We start from the raw sequence: 26452 nt of genomic DNA, 5'->3' as shown, positions 1-26452 counted from the left end.
ATACAGTTCTGAAGCACATGTAACAATATTCCAGATAATAGTTAAGAAATCTAAAGGGACTTGCTTGTATCACTCAAACTTTTATGCCCTTTAATTGTCTGAATATTATTACTCAAGTGTATTCCTATTTTTCACACTTTATAAACTTGCCATAGTTTTTACTAACTGCAGCTGAGAAAATGAGCCTCTTCCTAAATCCCCATATATTTTACTCTTGCAAATTTTTGGTGGTATACAACTTCTATTGGAAACACTCTAATCAGAAAGCTTTGATAGGTTACTCAATGGTGTAATATATTATATTCAGGATTTCATCTGAATTTTTGTAAAACCTACTTCTGCATCTTCAAAATAAATGGGTCAGGTTGGGGTGTTGTATCACATATATTGCCATATGGATCAGTACTTGAAACCCAGCTATTCTCAATCTATTTCAATAACATGGATGAGGGAACCAAATTTAATATATCAGTGTTTGCCAATGAAATAAGACAGGATGGCGGTGTGAATTGTGAGGTGGAAATAGAGGATCAGGTAAGAAATAAATACAGTCTTAGTGAATGCACAAGGACATAGATGAGAGAACACTATTTATAAAAGGTAAGCATCCACTTTGATAGATAAAAATAGAAGCACACTTTTTTTAAAATGCTGAAAGATTAAAAGGACTGTTCAGAGGAATATGAGTAACAAATTAAAGGGGGATTATCCATTAAAAACAGAAGTTTCTTTACCCAAAGGGCAGAGAATTTTGAAATTCTCTTTTTAAAAGGATTTGGAAATTCGGTCACCAAACATGTTTAAAACAGAGATAATTTACTTTTGGACATTGAGTATCAAGAAATATGGAGTGAGTACTGGAAAATAGCATGGAAAGGTCAAGCAGGCACAGGCACCCAAGTGGCCTATGTCTGCTCTTACTTATGTTCTTACAATGATAATTCCATTCAGTTTCTAACTTTAGCCATGAAATTTAAAAAAATCTAAAAAAAAATAAGCATTAACAAGAAATAAAATCTTCAGTCAATTCTCTTCAATTGTTCCCACATTCTGATCACAATTTATATATAAAGGACTCAATAAAGAACTCAAAAAAATAAAGATGGGGAATTTCCTTTCTCCATTATTCATATTTCTTTCAGAGCTCAACACCACATTCTTCTGATAAAAAATATCACTAAGTTCTAAGTTCAAAGTAAATTTATTATCAAAGTACATATATGGCACCATATACAAACCCGAGATTCATTTTCTTGCATGTATACGGAATAAATTCATAATAGAATAATAACCATAACAGAATCAATGAAAGACCACCCCAACTTGGGCATTCAACTGGTGTGCAAAAGACAACAAACTATGCAAATACAAAATAGAAACAATAATAATAAAGCAATTAATAATAACACATAATAACTATCAAGAACATGAGATAAAGAGTCCTCAAAAGTGAGTCCATAGGTTGTGGGAACATTTCAAGTATGGGGTGTGAAGTTGAGTGAAGTTATCCCCTTTGGTTCAAGAGCCTGATGGTTGAGGAGTAGTAACTGCTCCTGAACCTGGTGGTGAGTCCTGAGGCTCTTGTACCTTCTTCTGGATGGCAGCAGCAAGAAAAGAACATGTCCTGGGTGCTGGATGTCCCTAATGAAGGATGCTGCTTTCAACCAAGATGATTCAATTAATTTTCATTGTTTCTTGTTATTGTACGTATAAATTTTGAAAATGGTATATCCATACACCTCAATATGTGATAGGTAGTGGTTTCGTGACAGGGGAAGGGAATTATGTTTGAGGTCTGTGTTTCTTTCAATGCCATTATTTGTTACACACCAATGTAGCTATCACTTCCATTTGATTCCAACTAGCATATTTTGACTTGGGTTGCATTCTCACTGTAGCAAAAGCATTAACTGAACAGGACAATGCAGGAAACAAAAATTAACTAGAACTTTTAGACATCACATGGTGTCACCTACGCATTAAATGTTGTGTGTATAAATGACATATACAACAAACGTTGACAGTTAAATAAATTACCAACCACTGGGCAACTTTGCCAGCAGCTTCAAACTCAAAGCAATTTCCACATTAAGGCTGGTAATAAAATGCAGAACTATGATTGATTCAACATTCAAAAGGAAAATGGTGTTCTTAGAAAGGCACCAGCTAGCTAGTATGTGAGCATTATTATCATTAATGCTTCATTGAATATTAGCATATTTAAATACAATCAAAAAGGAAAGGCAGCTCTAATTATTGAACCATCTGGCTCCAATGGTCTGCATCAGAATTTGTGTGTGTTCGGTCTCATGATTGAATTACCGAAGTCACCTCAGAAAAGCCTCAGAGAATACCAAGGCAAAGTGACAAAACTCAGTAAACATTCTCTTACAATGTCCTGGCTAAGTCATATCAAAAAATGTCAGATCAAACTTTAAAAAAAACTCTCAGAATGACATTATTCAATTTTATTCAGTTGAAAGTTATCAAAAAGCAGCATTACCTTAAATAAAATGCAATTAGATCAGCAGATCATACATAACTTAAAAAACATTACTCTTGAGAAGGACTCCAACTTACAAAAATCCATTCATACACATGCCCTACTAAAAGTGGATTCATGTTGGACATCAAATATTTTGATCTGAAAGTTGGTTCATTCCTCAACTGTACTATCATTGCAGATGGGTTACAGACTGACATTGCTATTCCTTGTATAGGCTTGAATACAGGGCAAGGGTGTTTAGAATCAGAATCAGATTTATTATTATTGGCATGTGTCGTGAAATTCATTAACTTAGCAGCAGCAGTTCAATGCAGTACCTAATATAGAAGAAAAAATAAATCAATTACAGTATATGTATATTGAATAGATTAAAAATTGTGCAGAAACAGAAATAACACATACTAAAAAAGTGAGCTAGCATTCACGGGTTCAATGTCCATTTAGGAATCGGATGGCAGAGGGGAAGAAGTGTTGGGATATAAATTCAAGTTATGACATCAAATGTACAGGTATTAAGAAGCACAACTTGTTTAAAAATAAAGGAATCAATGATCAACAATAAAAGATTTTCTATGTCACAGAAAGCCAAATTAAGCTTATACAATACGAATGAAGAGACAACCTTTAATTTGAATGCATCTACAATTCTAGCAAAGGTGACAAAGATAGTAATAAAGATGTTCACATACAGATAAATTATGGAGCTGAAGCACAGAAAGGAGCAAGATAACAGAATCTGTATGTGAAGGCGCTCACAAAACAGCAAAAATGTTCAAAGCCATTAACTGAGGTAATGCATTTTACACGTTTTGTCATGCTAAATAAAAGAGTGAAGGCTGACCTTCAAGCACATTGCACTGATCACACTGTGACAAAATATAAATAACTAATTAGTACAGATCCCATGGACAGGGGTGACATCTGGTGGCCAGTTGAAGAGATATCAAAATTAGTACACTCAAAAACATGAGAAACAGGTCTGCAAGTGGCACATTTGGAGGTGCAAACTTCCTCACTGAACATTATTTGTCACAAAGCCACATAAGGAGACACTGAGCAAATATTTTAGCCTTTGAACAAAAAGAACACTTTGAAGAGCCTTCGAAGAGACAATGAGGTTTCTAGAGCAGGATCTTGGCAGCTGAAAGACCTGTGACTGCAAAACTATAAGCTTCTGTCAATCACATAAGGACAGTAACAAAAAAGATCAAATATAAAAGTATAGTCAAGTAATTAAGGAGAAAATGTACCCAATTAGTTGAAAAGGTTGACTGAAAACAATAGATATGCTAAAGGGTTGGTTGACAACTGGATCTCATCAAAGAGGAAACAGTTCAGATGCCAGTAAAAAAAATTCCTCAGAGTGGGAAACGAAGAGTGTACAAAGGTAGCTTGCCTTGAAATAACCAAAGATAATGAAATGACACAGAAAAAGCAGACATCATAATACAGGAGGCAGCCAAGCCAGAGAGAGCTAAAAGGCCATAGATAGTAAGCTAAATTGAAATAAAATGGTCAAAAGGTTTTTGTACATATACATAATATTAAAAATCGTTAAAGGAAAATTGAAGCAAATCAAGGAACAAAATAGAGATCTTGTGCAGAAATGGCTATGGCTGAGGAACTAATTGAACACTTATTCAACACCAGCAAAGAGATGCTGCCAACAGAGGAGTGGAAGAAAGAGCAGCAGCACTAGATGGAATAAAGATGGCTATGAACATATGCTCAAAAAAAGAGTTGGTAGAGATTAATTTAACAAAGCTATCTATTCCAAATGGACTCCATCCCCAAGCAGCAAGGAAATAAGATTCAGCTACAATTTTCAGAATCAGGTTTATTATTACTAAAATATGTCATGAAATTTATTGCTTTACAGCAGTAGTACAGTGCAATACATAAAATATACATGGATTCCAGTTAATTGGGACATATCGAGATCTACACATTTTGGCCAAATTAAACGGCTTCCAAAATTTCAGGAAAATAGTTAAAAAGGTATTTTAAAAAAGATGAATTACCATTTAACTGAACAACAAATTATATATTTAAGTGAAATACAGAACAAATTAAAATATTATCAATAATACCATAGTACCATAAAATTGATTATTAGTTCCTAATAGTGATCGATGGAGGAAATCAATGTACACTACCATGTTCTGTTTGACTGTAAATGAAAAAAATCAGCATAGACGTCTCATGTAGATAATGGACTGCATTCATTCAATCCTTTTAACAATTGCATCCTCCAAATATTTATTTTCATTCTAACATTCAAGATGACTGTCGATACCTTTGTAGTTCCTAACTTATTAATGTACTGAAAAGTTTCATTTTCACTCCCTGTTTCTGGTACCATCAAGCCTGAATGCTTGAAACCAGAGTGAGCAAAATAGTTCTGAATTATCTTACAGCTTATTTTTCGCCAACTACTGGTCAAAAATCACTGCTATTTGAACACAAACACTAGCATTATTTAAAAACTGTCCACTCTAAGCATGGTGTAGTGTCTAAAAGGCACACAAGTACACACGATTGACGCGAATTAGAAACTGTTCGGCAACAGACTCCTGCCCCAAATTGAGTGGCATGGTATCGTAGCAAATGAAGGAATCCCAGCTATTTTCACAATTAGTTTTTGTTCTTTAAGAGGTAGCCCAAATTAAGTGGCTGTCCCAACTAACCACTACTGTACCGTAAATTACAATAAAAACTATATATATTAAATAAATTAAAGTAAATAAGTCATGCAAAAAAGATAGCAAGAACAGTGAGTTAGTGTTCTAGGGTGCGTTCACTGTCTATTTAGAAATCTGATAGATGGCAGAGAGGAAGAAGCTGTTCCTAAAACAGTGAGTGCATGCCCTTGAGCTCCTATTCCTCCACATTGATGGTAGTAATGAGATGATGGTTTGTCCTGGATGGTGAGGTTCCTTCAGGATGGACGCCACCTTCTTGAAGCATCATCTTTTGAAGATGTTCTCTATGCTAGGGAGACTATGATGGAGCTAACTGAATTCAAATCCTCTGCAGTTTTTTCTGATCCTGCACATTAGCATCTCCATACCAGACAGTAATGCAACCAATCAGAATATTTTCCATGGTACATTCGCAGAAATTTGCTAGGCTTTAATGATGTGTCAAATCTCCTAAAACTCTTAAGTAAATATAGCCACTGGTGAGCCATCTCCATAACTACATCGAATCTACTTGGCTAAGGTGTCAGAGGTGGTGACACCCAGAAACTTGAAACTACTCATCCTTTTCACTACCTAACTCTCAATGAAAAATACTATGAGTTCTTCCAATTTCTCCTTCTTGAAATTCACAATCAATTCCTTGGTTGTACTGACAGTAAATGCAAATTTGTTGTTGCAAAACCACTCAACCAGCCTATTGACCTTACTCGTCATCACCATCTGAGATTCTGCCAAGAACAGTGTGTCATCAGCGAACTTATAGATGGCATTTGCACTGTTCGTTGTCACATAGTCATGAGTATAGGAGAGTAGAGCCGCAGGCTAAATACACATCCTTATTGGTTGTCAGCAAGATGCTATTACTGATCCACAGTGACTGTGGCCTCCTGATGAAGTCAAGGATCCAGTTGCAAAGTGAGGTACAGAGGCCCTGGTTTTAAAGCTTGTTGTTTAGTACTAAGAGGATGGTAGTCTTGAACACTGAGCTATAGTCAATAAACAGCAACCTGACGTAGGTATTGCTGTTGTCCAGGTGGTCCAAAGCCGAGGGCAGAGCCAGTGAGATTGCACCCACTGTATACCTGCTGAGGTGGTAGGAAAATTGCAGTAGGTACAGGCCCTTGCTCAGGCAAGAGTTAATTCTAGCTATGCCCAACCTCTCAAAGCACTTCATCATAGCAAATGTTAGTGCAACTGGGCAATAGTCATTGAGGAAGCTCATCCTGCTCTTCAAGGAAGTGATATGACTGCTGCCCTTTTGAAGCAGGTAGGTACCTTCAACTGTAGCAGATTGAGATTGAAGATGTCCTTGAACACTGAAACCAATTGGTTGACACAGGTTTTTAGTGCTCTGTCAGGTGCACCATCGATGTCTGATGTCTTGAGAGTATTCACTCTCTTGAAAGATACTCTGATGGCAGCATCTGAAACAGCTATCACAGTGTTGCCAGATGCTGCAGGGATTCACACAGGTGTAGTTTTATTCTCCCTTTCAAAGTATGCATAAAAGGCATTCAGTTCATTTGGGAGTGAAGAATCGCAGCCAGTTATGATGTTGGGTTTCACACTGTAGGAAGTAATGCCCTGCAAAATATTAAAAGTCTGGAAGATTGCAAATGTTACCAATATATTTAACAAAGGGGAGGGGTTAACTTCAGAACTAACGGCCTAACTTTGGTGATAAGGAAATTAAATACCATTTGGGAAAAAAATAGGGGTTAAAATAAAATGGTTAAAAGCAAATCATGTTTGATTACCTTCATTGAACTCTTTGAAATAACAAATGATTGACAAGGTTCACAAGGATGAAATATATTTAGGTTTTCAAAGGATGGTTAAAGAACTATTTTCCAATGGAGTACATAGAAAAAATAAAACTTATGTTATTAAAGGAAGCACTTGAAGTAATATGGTAATAGGTTAAAATAGTACTATTTCCATATACACATCTTACATTGATTTCTCACAAAGAATACCCTGAGGCCTACCAGTCTTTTGAGTATATATTATTTGTTTTTGGATGTGCATGCTAGGATTTCAATGACTCCAGATATAAAACTCAGAAACACAGTGAGAAGTAAAAGAGAATAATAAGATTAGGCAAGGACCTACACTGGCAAATAAGAAAAACAAACATCCAAGTGGTGAAATTTAAACAGAAAAATGTGAAGTGATGCATGATGTTAATAAAGAAAGATAATTCAAAGCCTACAGTATAATTGCAATGGGAATCAGAAAGAGTGAAAACAATCAAGTTCAAGTAGCTCCTTTCTCATGCCCTTCACCTCCAGAAGCTGGCCTCAATTTTGATCTCAATCAGGCCCACTCGTCTCTTAATTTTCCATTTATAATGTAAAAATTAGGGTATATGCATACACAAATCATTGAGGGCAGTAGCTCAGGTCAAGATCACTGTTGTAAATACATTTAGCTGTTTTGGCTTCATTAATGAAATACAGCCCAAAACCAAGAAAATTAACCTAAACCATTCTAAAACACAAACTGCAGAACTATGTTTAACTGTTAAGTATAGACTCTAGGAAGGATGCAGAAAAGATTTATGATACTGCCTGGATGAAACTTCAATTCTTTTAAATTACAGTATTTTGGAGTCTGGGAAGCCTGGGTCACTCTCCTTAGACAAATGAAGTCCAAGAGGAGACTCAGTTGAAGTGTTCACAATTAATAATGATTTTGACTGGGTAAATGCAGAAAAACTTATGAATGGCAGAAGGATCAGTAACCTTAATCAAAGCTTATTTTTTAAAAAAAAATTAGCAAATTAGTGCAATTTAGAATGCATGATTTGAAAGGTGGTGAAAATAGATTAAGTAACCTCCAGAAGATAATTGAATAAAAGTGCAAAGGAGAAAATAAAATTACAGAGACAAGATGAAAGAGCTGGGAAAGTGCAGTAACAGTCAAGCTCTGTGAAAGCATCAGGACATTAGACCAAGTAAACTAAATCAATGCTGTATCATAACGAAAGAGAGAACTGTGATACTATTACGAAGTCCATCTCTCACCTCCCATCCTCACCACATTCTACAGAGGTTGTATTGAGAGCATCCTGAGCAGCTGCATCACTGCCTGGTTCGGAAATTGCATTATCTCAGATCACAAGACCCTGCAGCGGATAGTGAGGTCAGCTGAGAAGATCATCGGGGTCTCTCTTCCCGCCATCACAGACATTTACACCACACGCTGCATCCGCAAAGCAAACAGCATTATGAAGGACCCCATGCACCCTTCATACGAACTCTTCCTCCCTCCTGCCATCTGGCAAAAGGCACCGAAGCATTCGGGCTCTCACCACCAGACTATGCAACGGTTTCTTCCTCCAAGCCATCAGACTCCTCAATACCCAGAGCCTGGACTGACACCAACCTCAACTGCCCTCTACAGTGTCTATTGTTTTGTTTATTATTTATTGTAATGCCTGCACTGTTTTGTGCACTTTATGCCATCCTAGGTAGGTCTGTAGTCTAGTGTAGTTTTGTGTTGTTTTTTACGTAGTTCAGTGTAGTTTTTGTATTGTTCATGTAGCACCATGTTCCTGAAAAATGTTGCCTCGTTTTTACTGTGTACTGTATCAGCAGTTATGGTCGAAATGACAATAAAAAGTGATTTGACTTGACTTGAAGTACCAACTACTTTCCTCAGAACCACAGCATCTAACTTGAGGGAAGTATCAAACAGTCTAGCACAAATCCACAGATATCTGCACAAATATCCTTCAAATCTCCATCTGAGGAAATGTATAATGGAATGGCAAAAAAAACAGCATTGTCGAAGGAAAGATTCCAGATGCACAAAGGGGACAAGTACTAAGCTACAATACTTTAGTCATACTGCATGGAAACAGCCCCTTCAGCCCAAATTGTTCCTGCCGACTGTGCTAGTGATTCCCATCTACCTGCATTTGGCCCATAGTACTCTACACCTCTTCTATCCATATAAATACCTAGATGGCTTTTAAACATTGTTAATGTGCCTGCCTCAACTACTATTTCTGGCAGCTAATTCCAAATACTCACTGCCCTTTGTGTGAAGAAGCTGTCCCTGATATCCTCATATAAAGACTATCATTTATAAAGCACAGTTTAAATTAGGCCCAATTGTGTTTTCTGTATGTGTGCCCCTTTTTAGTTGTCTTGTACTGTATAGGTAACTTGGTCAAAGACTAGAAATAGTCATTGATAACATGCAGTAGAAATTTCAGGTTATATACTGTACACAATTTCTTAAAATGAACTGAATCATGTAACTAAATTCCAATGGGAAGACTGATGGTTTCACAGAACTAAGAAAAAGGGTTACCAAATTGCAAGATATGGGGTAATCATCATATCTGACATGAACCACTACAACACAGATTACTGAGAAAAAATTCATAAATAATAATAACATTCTATGAATGCTGACATTGTGGTAACATGTGAATCCATGTCGATCCCATCAATGAGATTTACATAGACAAAAGGATTTTGCTTTTAATGGGCAATTGATTTTTAATTTTTTGTCAAACACCTGCTCTGTATCAGCCAACAATTCATTGAAGTTCAAGAAAGCATGTGAGGATTGCTGTTTAAAAAATTGCTGAACTTCCTCTCAAGTACCAATGAAATGTAAGAAATTACACTCTGGCCACTTTATTAGGTATACCTGTACATCTGCTCATTAATGCAAATATCTATTCAGCCAATCATGTGACAGAAACTTAATGCATAAAAGCACATAGACATGGTCAAGAGGTTCATTTGTTATTCAGATAAAACATCAGAATGGGGAAGAAGTGTGATCTAAGTGACCTTGACCATGGAATCATTGTTGATGCCAGACAGAGTGGTTTGATCATTTCAGAAACTGCAGATCGCCTGGGATTTTCACGCACAACAATCTCTAGAGTTTACAGAGAATGGTGCTAAAAGCAAAAGAAAAACGCCCAGTGAGCTGCTGTTCAGTGGACGAAAATGCCTTGTTAACGAGAGAGGTCAGAGATGAAAGGCCAGGCTGATTCAAGCTGACAATAAGGCAACAATAACTCAACCATACATTACAAAAGTGGTATGCAAAAGAGCATCTCTGAATGCACAACACATCAAACCTTGAAGGGGATAGGCTACAGCAGCAGATGACCACACCAGGTACCACTTCTGAGTAGCCAAATGTATATAGTTTTTGGTCAACACAGAATGGGAAGAGTTGATTATAAGTGTACTCTACATGTAAAAAAAACTAGTATAAAATCGCAAATTCAAACGTACCGTCAAGTTGATGAGGTCATAGTGTAAGTGTAATTGTTTCTGCTTGCTAACATGTATAGCTCCAGATTCATCTTTCTTTACCTGCAAAGAACAGAAAAAAAGTTATCTAATAAACTATTACTATAAATGAGGTCAAAAATATTAAAGTAGGTACACATCAAAATAGAAAAACAGCATAGTCAGCTATAAATTCAAGCAAAATGTTGCTTACATCAACATAGTGCAAATCAAAAACTTTGTCCATTTTCCAGAAACATCAAAATCCAAAGCTCAATCAATAAGTATCAGATATATATTAAATAACCCACAATACCGTGACTCCAGCTGCACAACACTGTAGCCCTAACTAAACCCTCTGTATGTTACGGATATGAAATCCTGCTTTCATCAAGCATCTCTGGAGATTCAGCTTGTTAGCCCCTTGCTCACAGCCACCAGACTCAGCAACGATAAAACTAGTTTTCTGCAGACTCCATATGTCCAGGGTCGATATGACTTGGGTCCCACCAAACTCAGGAAGTTGGGGTGTCTCGCTCATCCAAACGCCAATCTGTGTGAATACTGTGTAACTACTGGCACTGTGCAATTTCCCGTCGGCAAGAAATAATAGATTGTACACTGCGTACAATTATAAAGAAAGTATATTTTCAAATATCTGATTTATTGAAGTTAGTAGGGAAAAAAAGAAAAAAAGTAAAAGGGAACATTACAGTCACCCAGTCCAAATACGTGCAGTTAAGTTGTAGCTCATCTTGAAGTTGGCTTTATGGCTTTAACTCGTGCACTGGATCCATGGTCTGCATGAAAGCATACACCACCTTCTGGATGTCACTCGAAATTCACCTGGAACAAACAGGCTCTCCCATGGGAGCATTGGTCCCTCCTCCGTGAAGTCATTCATCTGCACCAAGCATCTTGTGCACCAGGGACGGCATCCTCAGCCATCTTCCCTCCTGTCTTTTCCCAGCTCTCACCAAAAAGACCTCAACCCACACCAGTGTCAGTCACAAAAACCTCTCCACCCAGCGTTCTCAAGAACCTTCTCCCAATTCCACTATCCTGATTGGCTGACAGAACATTTCTAAATTGAACAACATAGCTCATTTTTAGCTCAAACCCAAACATGCTAAAAGCAGAACAGACTGCTCTTACAGAACTGATAAATCGGTATATCGTTTGACCAGCCTTAGCTATTTAATAAGTGCTTACATGATATTAATCTTCTTGCATACTTTAAAACTTTGCTTACTCATGTTGGGTGTAATTTTGGGTATGTTACATGTAAGTTTTGCTTCATATATTCCTAATTTCTTATGAATGTGTGACTTAATCATCATAAGTTAGATGCATTAAATACTTGCAGTATTTTTCTAGTTCATTCTGTTTTATTTTTACTCAATTGTATGCCTGTGTGTTGCACAAATAAAGCACCCAGAGTACTTTAAATTGATGGGAAGTATTCTTAGAGATGGAATATATAATTATCTGGATAGACAGGGTCTGATTAGGAACAGCCAACATGGATTTGTGTGTGGAAGGTCATGTTTGACAAATCTTATTGAATGTTTTGATGAGGTTACTAAGAAAGTTGACGAGGGTAAAGCGGTGGATGTTGTCTATAAGGACTTCAGTAAGGCCTTTGACAAGGTTAGACACGGAAGGTTAGTTAGGAAGGTTCAATAGTTAGGCATTAATTTCGAAGTAGCAAAATGGATCCAGCAGTGGCTGCATGGGAGACGCCAGAAAGTAGTGATGGATAACTGTGTGTCAGATTGGAGGACGGTGTCTAGTGGTGTGCTTCAGGGATCTGTACTGGGTCCAGTGTTGTTTGTCATATATACTAATGATCTGAATGATGGGGTGGTAAATTGAATTAGTAAGTACGCAGATGATACTAAGATAGATGGAGTCGTGGACAATGATGTAGGTTTTCAAAGCGTGTGGAGAGATTTAGGCCAGTTAGGAGAGTGGGCTGAAAATTGGCAGATGGAGTTTAATGCTGATAAATGTGAGGTGCTACGTTTTGGTAGGACTAATCAAAATAGGATATACATGGTAAATGGTAGGGAATTGAAGAATGCAGCAGAAGAGGGATCTAGGAATAATGGTGCATAGTTCCCTGAAGGTGGAATCTCATGTGGATAGGGTGGTGAAGAAAGCTTTTGGTAGGCTGGCCTTTATAAATCAGAGCATTGAGTATAGGAGTTGGGATGTAATGTTGAAATTGTATAGGGCATTGGTGAGGCCAAATTTGGAGTATTGTGTACAGTTCTGGTCACCGAATTATAGGAAAGATGTCAATAAAGAGGAGATTTACTAAAATGTTGCCTGGGTTTCATCTCCTAAGTTACAAAGGAAGGTTGAACAAGTTGGGTCTTTATTCTTTGGAGCGTAGAAGGTTGAGGGGGGACTTGGTAGAGGTACTTAAAATTATGAGGGGGATAGATAGAGTTGACGTGGATAGACTTTTTCCATTGAGAGTGGGGGAGATTCAAACAAGAGGACATGAGTTGAGAGTTAAAGGGCAAAAGTTTAGGGGTAACATGAGGGGGATCTTCTTTACTCAAAGAGTGGTAGCTATGTAGAACGAGCTTCCAGCAGAAGTGGTTGAGGCAGGTTCGATGTTGTCATCTGAAGTTAAATTGGATAGATATATGGACAGGAAAGTAATGGAGGGTTATGGGCTGAGTGCAGGTCAGTGGGACTAGGTGAGAGTAAGAGTTCAGCACGGACTAGAAGGGCGGAGATGGCCTGTTCCCGTGCTGTAATTGTTATATGTTATGGAGCTTGAATGCTATATCCTGACTCCCGTCTTCAGCTCAGTGGAGTCTGGCTTACTGCAGAATTGTGTACTTCCTACTACACATACAAATAGAGAAGTACAATGCCCATGTACTTACAGTTAAACTGCATGAGAGTAGCAAAGGACAGATCCAAGGTCAATTGTGCACAAGAATAGTACTTTCATGATTAGCGAAGACTAAGGCATTTTAACTTCATTGAGATGTTTAAATGAGAGAATTTCAGAAGCTAAAGAGTTTATAGTTGAGAATATTATTGACAAATATTTTGTGGAGGAAAATATTCTGATGCTCTTTTCTTCAGATGCAAGTTCACGTACTTGATAAACTTACCAGAAGGAAATGAATGGCATTTCCTCTACAAAAAGCTAGCATGGGCATTACAACACTCTGTACTGCGACAAACTGCCAAGATAGAAGCGGAACACTTGCTGGATTTGTCTAGGATAAACAAAAACAAAAAAAAAAAATTAAATACTGCCAACTTTAATTTAATAATCTGATTAGGTAGGTAGTCAATAACTTAGTCATAGTGAGGTAAATGTTAGATCCTTTTAATGTTTGAAACACAGTCTAGTATACAATGTAATCGCAATTGTTTTACAGACTAATCATATAAATTCAGAATGTGCAGCGTAAATTAGGAAAATATTGCCCATTTTGCTGACAAATTCATGTACCATGGAAGACAGCAGGTGATAATTCCTTTAGTTTTTGGCCAGATATTCTGTTCAGAAGATTAATGGTTACTAAAAGTTAAATACAACCCACAGTGTGATATGAAAATTGGAAAAATAAACATCTAAAGACTATTACCAGTATTATATCTGAAGGTTTTTGAGGAACTAGTACCCCATTTGTTATAGGAAGCCAAAGTAACACATGTACACTTACTTTTCCATATGGAAATGTCAGCCAGACTTTTAATGAGGGTTTCAATCCAATGACCAAGACCTTAAAAACAAACCAAGTTGTTGGAATTATTCCACTTTTTAAAAAATGCATTTTCAAAAAATGGTATGAACAAGCTCTATTTATGCTTCTGTTTAGATGTTTTTTTTCTACAGTCAGTCATATAGCACAGAAATTACCCTTTCAGCCCATAACGGCTATGCCGACCATCAAGCACCCGTCTACACTAATTCTATTTACAGGTGACCCCTCACCACCCCACCCCCAATATAATCATTTAGGTTACAGTAATTCACCCCTACTAAATTCATAAATAACTACTTAAAAATCCAAGAAACAGAATAAAATTTGCTCTTATGGAATTTATGTACAGGGAAAAAATTAAATAAGTAAACACAACATGCAATAGGCACAACAAATTTTGTCTCTTCTTATTTTTGTTTAACTCATAATTCTTAAGAAACGTGCAGATAATGTGGCACTTTTTACTTTAACCCAAGGGATTCATTTTGCTAGCTGGAGACACACAAGAGACTGCAGATGCTGAAATCAGGTGTAAGGCAGTAGTCAAAGCAGGTTTTGACTCGAAACATCAACAAATCATTCCACTCCAACAACACCCCCCCCACCCCCACACAGATAGTGCTTCCTCCAAAAGATTGTCTGTTGCTCTTACTTTGTTATCCTACCTATATTTGATCTGTTTAAAAGAATACATCTCTATTCAAACTGAAGGCTAGATGCAAGTAGAGACACAAACGCTGTCACCAACCTCCACTTCCCTCACTTGGCTCCATCTGCACTTTTTTAAAAAACTTTCTCTATCTCTGGCTTTCAGCATCTGCAGATACTTGTGTTTCTAAACACAAGTACAAGCCTCAATAGATTTGCTTGGGAAGTTGATATGGTAATATCTCAAGTGGGCCCTAACACTGAACCAACAGCTGCAAAACAAATATTACTGTTGTGAGAAAAACATCCTATAGGAACACATTTCCAATTACAACATGAGATTCAATTGTATGCAGATTTTCGGGTAATGAGAAGAAAAAAAAAATCACATTACAAAATGGTTTTCTAGGAACGAAACTCCTCTCAAGTTCTGGGTTACTAGAACTAAACTCATACTATATAATGCCTTGACAATTAAGTGCTCATCTAGATAATTCTTAAATATTGTCATAGCAACCGGATTCCATCCATCCTGTGGATGAAAGAATTTGCTTCAAATCCCCTTAGGAAGTTGGGATATTATGTAGCAGTTGCTCATGTCATTTGTGAGTCTATATATGGAACACTGTGTACAGTTTTGATCACCCTTTCACAGGAAAGATGTGGTTAACTAGCAAAGAAAGCAGAAAAGACATACAAGGATATTGCCAGGACTACAGGGACTAAGTTATTGGGAGAGGTTGATCAGGCTATGTCCTTCTTTCTCATAAAGTAGGATAATGAGGGAGTGGCCTTACACAGTGGTGTTTAAAATTATTGGAGGCATAGATAAGGTGGACGGTACTAGACATTGCCCCAGGGTATGGGAGATTAAAGCGAGGATAGATTTAGAGAGAGGAAAGATGTAAAATCTGCCTGAGGGAAAATATTTTCACTTTTAGTGGTGAGTACATAAACGAGCTGCCAGAGGAAATGGTTGAGGCTTGTACGATACCATCATTTAAGAAACACCTAACAGATTCATGGAAGGGAGGGGCCTGCAGGAATATGGGCTGAACACAGTAAACTGGGACCAGCTAGGTGGACAACATGGTTAGCATGGAATTGTTGGGACATCTATGCTGTGTCACTCAATGACTCTATCCAGATAACCAAGTCGTCAAGCACAGCAAACAACAGCCTGGCCAATTTAAAAGCAATTCTCAAAACTCTATCATGCATCTGCAAATTAGACTGGTAACACTTACATTACTTACTTACCTACTATTCAGTCAAAAATAATTCTGTTGTTCCACATCCCTTGCATTGCCTTTATATTATAATGTAGTTGTTAGATCATTAACTGCTCAATAATTGTTTTTCAATTAAAAATTGCTGACAATTTTTTTTATTTTAGGTGGTATTTTTAATTCAAGCAGATTGGGCAGAGAGAGAACAAGGTACTTCAAAAATATGACAAAATAGTTGATAATGCTTGGTTGTTCTTCAAAAATTGTACGGTACATTCAAGTTCTTACCCAATTTGCATCTAAACTGTCCAAAAATAAAAACAAATCCCAAGAGACCTCACTAATTACAAATAAGGAAAATGCATAATAAGAGAGAAAGGGTAACATTAGGAGAGATAAATGAATATTGATAAATAGATGGCCCCAGTGAGTGATTAAATAGAGGACAGAGTTAAGAAAGACAGATTTCAGCACTTTACCCAAACAGCTGAGGATCTATCAGCATAAATGAAAATTTAGGAAGATAAATACTAGATTACCACAAAGATTAGGTTTGGTGATCCAGTGATAAGTTAACTGCAAGGAAGTTTAAATTTTAAGATACTGCACAACAAGGGTCAATGTTGGTCAGTGAAATATGTGGGACATTAAGGTACATGAACAGAGGGCTGAACGAGCTGAATATAATCAGGGTGGAAGGTGAGAAGCTGGCAGTGGGAGAAATGCTGTACTCAAGTATAATGAAGGAATCAACGATTTTTGGCAAATTGCTGCTCTTCTTGCTTTGGAACCAATTTTCAGATATTACTCTGCATTCAAGTAAGTAGACACCTTCTTTGACAGTCATCAATAGAGGAGGGCACAGGAGACTAGATGCAGTTCAAAAATAGATATTTTTATTAATCAAAACATTTATACCTTGGTTAAAGAAGCCATCGCCAGTAGTGCATATTGTGTTATTGGGTGATCTCTCATTTCTGGCTTTACAAGTAACGGTTCAATGCAGCAAACTTCGCCTTTAGCTCCACTAAACAAACAGCGGGACTCGCATGTTCTTACTCCCATTACTCTCCTGAGAATAAAATTACAGAATGACATTCAGGTGCAGAACAACATGTAATAAAGCTGTAGGAATTAATAAAATAAACTAGACTAAACATGTTAAGTAGCCCGCTGGGAGTGTAATGGCATCTGCACTAGACTTTGAGGCGAGAGGTCTCGGGTTTGAATCCGGCCAGCTCCTAGCACTTTCCATTTGTGCTGGGTTGAGCATCGAACAAGCAATTTGGCCTCGTAAAAGACAGAAAGAAATGCTTTAAAAATGGCAAGCTTGCCACCCAATGTGCAACAAGGAGTGGAAAGGAACAACAACCAACAAATGTGTTAAACATCAAGTGGAAAACAGAAAATACACTGGTCTATAGATCACTATATGAGACAGAATGTAAATTCTTCTCTAATCAGTGGGTCACTTGGATCTGTGAAGAGGAATCAGCCCAGGTTAAAAATCAAGAGTATGGACACAAATCTATGCTCCCAGGTTAACCTTTGAGAGTTGGGGAGGAATAGTTCGACACCATTTTCCTTTATGACATTGAGTGAAGCTAAGCCCAAAATATAGAAGGAAGCACGTGACTTGCAGAAAGTATCAGCTTGATGGACTGATGCTTTCTAAAAGACACCTTACATCTTTTCACGCTGTCTTTCAGAATTTCTCCCATTTTTATGTTTTCTCCAACCTTCAGGCTTTCAACATCTTTTTCAGATACTTGTAACTTCATATTTTATTGGCATGCTCAGTGGCAACACAAGAGGAGTCAGACAACACAGACTCGCATTTGGTGCTACACTTCCCCACCTGACTGGTAGCAAGTTTACCCCAAAACTTTGAACAGTACATGATGATATCAGCTTGCAAGGAAATCATCCCACTTGTTTAAAACAGATGTAACAACTTCTTAAATTATAACAATCTACAAGAGAAAATTTATATGCTGAAAAAGTTTTAAAGCAATTTTCTTTCAGCTGCCTTTTTTCAAAAAAATTACAAAAAATACTGTAGTACAATCATTAACAGCCCTTCCAATACACAATCACATCCTGATCTGATTGACAGTAAGTACAGGTCACAATTAAGCCTATTTCCAATTATGCCCAACACCCAAGAGCACACTTTTCAAAAGAAGATTTCAAAGCTAATCAGAAACAAGAAGAATTGACCACAGTTCCTGAACCAGAAGATCAGCAGCATTGACAGTCTACTACTATAGAATCATAATGATACAGCACAGAAGCAAGCCCATCAGCCCATCACGGTCATGCCAGCCTTTTTCCACATCTACACTATTCCATTTGCTCATATTAGATCTATATCCTTCTATCCTCACCTATTCAGATGCTTGTTTAAGTGTACAGTATGTGACGAGTATTGTATCTGATTCCACCACCTCTTCTGGGAACTAATTCCAAACATCAATCACTCTGTAAAATAAATACACCCTCAAATCCCTTTGAATCTCCTCCATCTCATCTTAAGCTTATGCCCCCCTTGCTTATGATACTACTGTATGTTCTATGTGACCATTCAGCAGCAGCAATGGCAGGAACAGAATCAGCTACAAGCCTGATAGATGTTAAGTAAATGCTGGGGGCAACTCACAATGTGAAAGAAAATATGAACGGAAAGGATGAAATAAATCTAAAATTATGACAACAAAACAGCCCTGAAACTCGATCTCAGGAGTGCCACATTGTTCTGTTCTATGCAATTAAATTTCAATAAAATATCAACTGCAAGTTCCACAAAGTTCTCAGTTTTTGTTCTAGCTCCTTAATACATCTTGTCTGCTAATACAAGAAAGATCAAACAGTTGACAACAACTCTCCTGAAGGTTACTACCATGATATCAATCTGCATGAACAGCCCACAGACCACCAAAATGCTTTGAGGTTTGCTTTATCCATGCGTAATGCAGACTTGCCCACTGTAGGCTTCATTCTGTGATTCTAATACTAGGAACGCAATACAGATAAACCCTTGTCAAATAACAAATTTGTGTTGTCATTCTTCCTTGCCCCAACACTTTTTATTTGCAACATCTGTCCAACCACCAAAATCACCAATCTGCAACCTCAATGACACCAAATCTGTCTTCCTGTGTCTCACAAGGTCATCAATCTGCCATCTAACCCATCCTTTTTCTAAAAACATCTGATCTACCACCTGACACACAACCTTATTACTAACTTGAAATAACTTATGAACCTAATCCTTGCTCAGACATACCCTTCACTACCCACTGATCTCTAGCAGCCAATCTTAACCACCACCAACAGCCAACCCCTTCAAAAACCCCAATTTTCAGGGTAAATAGTCTTGTCACTCCCTCATAGTTGCAATTTCCTTCAATTGAAATTCAACCTTCCCCATGTCCCCAACACATGCCTTGCAAGAGTCTCAAACCAAATTTATAACTGGCCCACATCCTACCTTTATTCTGGTGATTCAACTACTAGGCCAATTTGTATTACTATTCCATGATGACATGAGTGAAGCAATACAACTAAAAATATTAACGAAATCCAACATACTTAATCTTGCACATAGACTTCCCACAGAAATGAGGAAATCAGCAGATGCTGGAATTTCAAGTAACATACACAAAAAATACTGGTGGAACACAGCAGGCCAGGCAGCATCTATAGGAAGAGGTATAGTCGACATTTCGGGCCGGGACCCTTCGTCGGGACTAACTGAAAGAAGAGATGGTAAGAGATTTGCAAGTACGAGGAGATCCGAAATGATAGGAGAAGACTGAAGGGGAGGGGTGGATTTAAGAGCTGGAAAGTTGATTGGCAAAAGGGATACCAGACTGGAGAAGGGAGAGGATCAGGGAACAGGAAGCCTGGGGAGAGAGAGAGAAGGGGGGAGGGGAGCCCGGAGGGTGGAGAGCAGGCAAGGAGTTATAGTGAGAGAGACAGAGGGAGAAAAAAGAGAGGGGAAAAACAGGGAAAAAATAAAAGATATATTAAATAAATAAATAAGGGATGGCTTCCCACAAAAGCTCATCTGAAACTCATGTTTAATCATCAGTAGGCATAGATTAAGTACAAGATCTATAAGGAATGATCTTGAGATTTGCCTCTAATGTATATAAAAAAATACAAACTTACTTGAAGGAAAGTTCAAACACTGAGCCTCCACTATCATTGCAAATGGCTATAGTTGGGTCATCAGTGAACTGTTATAAAAAGGATAATTCACATGTATTACACACAAATTAAATTAACAGAGTGGCTTGTTATAAAGATCCTAATTCAAAACAAATATTCAATTACAATTACTTAATATTGAACACACAAGATATGTCCCAGATACCCATTTATTTTTATTACTTATTTTCTTCCCATATTGTAAGCAATAAAAATTACTTCTGTTTATTAGCTTCCTACTACTTGTTTTTCAAATCAAATTAGTTATAATTCACTTTCAATTATGATAATCCCCAGCCTTTAAAATGTCCAAAATACACAACTATTTCAAGCTGATCTTTATACCTGAAGCAGAGTTCTTTATTTTGAGGTCAAGTGTTATTACTTAATACTTCAGCCAATCACATTTTGATAAAAACTGTGTCCCTAACACTTAAATGAACCATACAGATCAATAAACCTAAAATAAGAAGGAAAAAGTAATCAAAAGCCTAATTTTAATTGAAATCTACTATTTTAATCCCTCATCTTTGTTATTTGATTCTTTTAAATCATTGCCAAGATTTGAGGGCCCAAGTTACAGGGAAAGGCTCAATACTTTAGGACTTCATGCCCTATAGAGCATAAAAGATGAAGGAAGATCTGATAAAGGTATACAAAATTATGAGTATAGATAGGATAAATGTAAACAGACATTTTTCACAGAGGTTGAATGTGACTAGAACTAGAGGTTATGAGTGAAAGGTGAAATGTTCAAGAGGAACATGAGGGGGAACATCTTCACTCAGAGGGTGGTGTGAATGTGGAATGAGCTTCCAGCAGAAGTGGTGGACACAGGTTCAATTTCAACACTTGAGAAATTTGGATGGGTACATGGATGGGATAGGTATAGAGGCCTATGGTCCAGGTGCTAGTCGATGGGATTAGGCAGATTAATAGTACAGCACAGACTAAACAAGACAAAGGACTTGTTTCCGTGCTGTAGAGTCCTAAGATTTCTATGACTTCTATGACATAGAAATATTCAATATTGTTTTACTGCCAAGCTCACTAAAGTCAGAAAGTTTCAATAAATTCCATAAGTTCACATTAAATTCACACTCCACAACATAATATGGTCGACTGTAGTTACTAAATTGAGGATTCATATGTACATTAAGGAAATTAGTATTCTATGCTATTGAAATTTATTCATGATAAGTAAACCTTTATGTGCAGGATGGCTGTCCCTGGAGGATGAGCATCAGTTATTGTTCTCAACAACTTCCCATTCGCTAAGTCCCACATGGTAATCTACAAGAGACAAAAATAACACACGTTTTATAATTGTAAATTCTGCATTCACAGTTGTACACAATTCTGATTTGGTGACGACAGATACGAGAGCACAGAGGAACATCTGGAAAATTTCTGAAATGCCCGCTTCACTCCCGCTGCTACTGTGTGGTAACTGGAATCTCCAGAGCAGAAAGCCCTGAAATCCTTGGCTTTGCCTGTTTCAGCGGCCGGGGTGAGGTCGAAGGCGCTAGGCAAAGGATAACACTCAGGAGGCTGTATCGGAGAGGCTGGTCGGAGGCTCGAAGTTTTCGGACAGATGGACTCAGTGTCGGCTGCTTCCAAGGCATCGGCAAGTTGACGGTGCCTGGAAGTTTATGGCAGGGAGTTTCTCCCTTTTGCCACCTGCTATCAGGGACTCGGGAGTCGATCGACTCGGGGACTTTTGAGACTTTATTTACCATCCCCATGGTTTGTTCTTTATCAAATTATGGTATTGCTTTGCACTGCTGTAACTATATGTTATAATTATGTGGTTCTGTCACTGTTAAGACTTTGGTTTGTCCTGTTTTCTGTAATATCACTCCAGAGAAACATTGTAACATTTTTTAATGCATGTATGCATTTCTAAATGACAATAAAAAGAGGACTGAGTGTTCTCATAATCTAAATGCATACTTCAGCATGATTTAAACACTTTTTGAAGGTGCAATTCAAGTTTTCTATAAATTCTACCTATAACCCAGTCCATCCAATTTGTACAAAAGACATTGATAAACCTTTGCAACAAACCAATTACACTGACTAGAATTGTTACAAGAGAATATTAAAAACTAAATACAAACATGACTCCCAGTTATAGCACTGAATTGCAAGCTATTTCAATATGCTACATAAAATTCTTCACCAGCTACTCCAACACAGGACAAACCTCAGAAGCATCTTATACATTACCATGTCAGAAAGATTGATATAGCAGGCTGGTTCTACAACGAACCAATCACTACAGCATCCACAGTATTCTTTTATAATCAGGGATATCTTTTACTCATACTTTCTACTCCTTCCCCTGATAGCATTCATTCCTTGCCAAGTTGCAGTTTAATAGTTGACATGCTGGTTCTATACTTTGCCAAACATGCTATTATTCAAAACCACCTCAGTAAGATTTTACAACCTTTTTTTCTTACACAAGCCTAAACTAATGATTATTTCTACAAACATCCACCCCAAAATTAATTCAGAACCTCAAGTAATTTTTTTCTGTCACAAACTCTGGCAGCCCAATTTCTACAATAAAGAAGACACAACATATACCAGGAAAGATGCAGATGAAGTCACTCAGTCAGCTGGAACATAAAAGCACATGATGGCAATTTTTTTTTCAGAAAATTCAAAGGAAATGAGAATTCTATAATTCATGTTTTGATGCAGGAATCGGAAGGTTGTTGTATTAGTTGTAGGCTCCTATAAGAGCCTTCAGTCCTCTGACATTTTGGCCAAGAGCTCTCCCTTTCAGATAAGGCAGATTAGTGAAAGCTGGCAGAAAATGCAATAATTATTTTTAAACCAGTGGAAAATTTTAATATTTAACCTTGCCTCAGAACCTGTTGATTCCTAAAATTACATGTGAAAATTGTACCTGCCTATCCAGTGACAAACCTTTGTACCAAGGGTATCAGAATCCAATAAAAAAAACACAAGGTCACCAACTTAAATGCTTGATGTGAGTAATTTAAAAAAAAAGGTAAAAAATTTGCAGGCAGATATACTAAAATATCCGCCAACCTTCCACCAAATGGACATCAGTCCTCTGCTACAATAACTGCCAGCTGTCAACTAAACCTACCTGTCCCTTGGCAAACCCACAGAGGAGACGAGTGCAGTCACTGTTGATACTGAGCGCTGATACAGCTCCGTACTGAGCCCCTACTGCCGTGCTCCCTAGACACAACCGCAGAGCTTGATTTGGATCTGAAAGAGAATCAGATAAATAAGCTCATCACAGAGCTACATATACTTTCATAAAGTAACAAATGATACAATTAGTAGCTTCATCTAGACAGGACAAGTTAAAATTTCTGTATCTAAAAAATATGAAGAAAATTAAGAAGTTTATGCATCAAAGAAAAACTATTTTGCCCTTTAGGGGTAAAAATCAAATGTCATAAATACTAGGTTAGTTATATAAATAAACTTCAGAACATCAACTAATTTCTGCTCTTTTTGCTACAAGTTAATTGACTTGATTTTAAAATATATGATTTAAGAAGTATGTGCTCATTACAAATTAACAGGTGTCTTCAAGATGCTCTAACCCTTGTCTTTCACTAGATCACAACTATCTGTGAAATAAGATGCTGATAAATAAAACTTATAACATCCCAATTTTCAAGTTAAAAAGAATATGCTAAGTAAAAGGCAAGAAGAAACAAAGGTGAAAGATGATGAAAACACAATTTTTTTGTTAAGGAAAGAAAGCAGTAATGGAAGCAATTGCTTCACACAAACTACTGTAAGATACAGGATTGTAAAGCAAGGACTTTATATGGAAAAAAAAGCCTGCATTAATCTAGCTTTATCCAAAACTCCAGTAAAACCTGAAGTTCTCTCCAATAAATAACGCAGTTGTATTTTTGGAGTGTGGACAGTGCTGCAAAGCAGCTAAATAACACAAACAGTTCTGAAATAAATCGCCAAATTGGCCAAGGTTTCATTAGATGTTGCTTCAGGTTTTAATCATGATATTAGAAAGTATATTACAAATGGAGGCAAATTAGGAAAGTTAGTCTGCATTGGCTATTTTATGAAGCTCTGTTTCAGCTCTCGCCCAGTAGTACTCCTTTAAGTCTTGTCCAAGTCTCAGGAAGACACAAGAGACTGCAGATGAAGAAGATCTGGAGCGACACACAAAGAATCTGTGCATTCAATTTCCATAAAAGATATGTCTATCTCCACAAAAGAATTACTGCTTTGAGCAGTTCAATTATCTCCTAATGATTGACAGAATGCTTTGAATAAAACCATGGGATCTTCTAAATCAAGTTAATATTGTTTAATGTTTCTTTTTCTCTCTTTATCAATCTTTTTATTTATTTAAAAGGAGCATAAATACAAACGAGGAGAATTATCTCAATTATACGTATTGATAACAATACAAACAGAAAGTGAAATAGGCATTATCAAAATCACACATAGTGTTAAGCCATTATATAATAAAAAAGACAGCTAATTCTCCTCTTATCAATTCATAGAGAGAAACATATTGTTTAATGTTTCACTGGAAAGCAAGCACTCCTATTATGGCAGCATTACCCCACCAGTAATAAATGCCAATTTAGATTATATTGTGGAGTTGTTCCATTGGGGCTTAATCTTAGAACGCTGAGTCAGGGAAGAATGCACTGGCACTAAGCCAAGTTTAACAGCTAATATACAGTATATTATTGCACTAGCTACATTGGATATAAAAGTCAGACAAATATTCCTAAACATTAAATTAATTATGTCAGGATTACCATTAAATGTATGAAAACTGACTTGGAACAAGATGGTTTGGTTTCCCAAATGGTCTTTTTCAGTTCATGCATTCTATTTTAGACATTCATATGAAAGAGGAGAAAGTATTATGGCTGCAATGTGGTTATATTCCTGAACTAGTGATCCAAATGTCTGCATTGGTGATCCAGAGAGATAGCATGGCCACTGGGCAATTTCAATTATTCAAATCCATCACAAAAATAAGTTAATTTTAGTGTAGTAACATTGAAGTTTTCAAATTCAATGAAAACTATTGGTTCATTAAAAACCATAAGACATAGGAGCAGAATCAAGATATTCAGCCCATTGAATCTGCTCTACCATTCTATTATGGCTGATTTATCATTCCCCCCATACCACATTCCCTGCCTTCTCCCCGTAACCTTCGACACCCTTACCAATCAAGAACCTATCAACCTCTGCTTAATATATACCCAATGACTTGGCCTACACAGCCATCCATCGCAATGAATTAAAAAGATTCACCACAATCTGGCTAAAGAAATTGCTCCTCATCTCTGTTCTAAACAGACATCCTTCTATTCTGATGATGTACACTTTGGTCTGAGATTCCCCCACTAAAACAAGTATCCTTTACACATCCACCCTATCTAATTCTTTTAATATTCGATATGTTTCAATAAGATCTCTCCTCATCCTTCTAAACTCCAGTGAGTACAAGCAGAGAGCCATCAAACAATCCTTATACATTATCCCTTTCACTCCTAGAATCATTCTCGTCAACCTCGTCTGGACACTCTCCAACACCAGCACATCTTTTCTTAGTTAAAGGGACCAAAACTACTCACAATATTCTTAGTGTGGTCTGACTAATACCTTATAAAGCTTCAGCATCACATCCTTGCTCTTATATTCTAATCCTCTTGAAATGGTTGCTAAAATTGCATTTATCTTCCTTATCACCAACTGAACCTGCAAGTTAACCTTTAGAGAATTTGGCACAAAGACTCCCAAGTCTCTTCACACATCTGATTTTTGAATTTTCTCCCCATTTAGAAAATAGTCTACACCTTTATCTCTTCTACTAAAGTGCATTATCATACACTTCCCTGCACTATATTCCATCTGCCACAACGTTGCCCTTTCTCCCAATCTGTCTCAGTCCTTCTGCACACTCCCTGCTTACTGAACACTACCTGCCCCTCCACCAACCCCAAACTCTGTGAAACACAGCAGCTAATTATAAAAGGCCCCTTTTATTCCCACTCTTTCCCTCTTGCCATTCAGCCGATCTTCTATCCATTCTCGTATCTTTCCTGAAATACCATAAGCTCACTAAAAGAAAGAAATCCACCATCCATAACTGGTAAGTCTA

At 37.2% G+C, this 26452-nt stretch overlaps 1 protein-coding gene across 2 annotated transcripts in view; it reads right to left on the bottom strand.

The window, feature by feature from the left end:
* Positions 1–26452, bottom strand: part of vps8 (VPS8 subunit of CORVET complex) — a 662306-nt gene that overhangs the window by 596161 nt on the left and 39693 nt on the right. For both annotated transcript variants that reach the window (XM_072261484.1, XM_072261483.1), the window contains exons 7-13: positions 23426–23550; positions 21508–21594; positions 20263–20330; positions 17008–17161; positions 14171–14230; positions 13610–13717; positions 10476–10556 (exon numbers count right to left, since the gene is read on the bottom strand). In XM_072261484.1, coding sequence (XP_072117585.1) covers positions 10476–10556; positions 13610–13717; positions 14171–14230; positions 17008–17161; positions 20263–20330; positions 21508–21594; positions 23426–23550 — 683 coding nt within the window. The remainder of the gene's footprint in view (positions 1–10475; positions 10557–13609; positions 13718–14170; positions 14231–17007; positions 17162–20262; positions 20331–21507; positions 21595–23425; positions 23551–26452) is intronic.

Source organism: Mobula birostris, chromosome 6 (assembly GCF_030028105.1).
Source record: "Mobula birostris isolate sMobBir1 chromosome 6, sMobBir1.hap1, whole genome shotgun sequence".
Taxonomy (NCBI): Eukaryota; Metazoa; Chordata; class Chondrichthyes; order Myliobatiformes; family Myliobatidae; genus Mobula; species Mobula birostris.
Note: the sequence above shows the minus strand (reverse complement) of the source record. Positions and strands in the feature narration are given on the sequence as shown.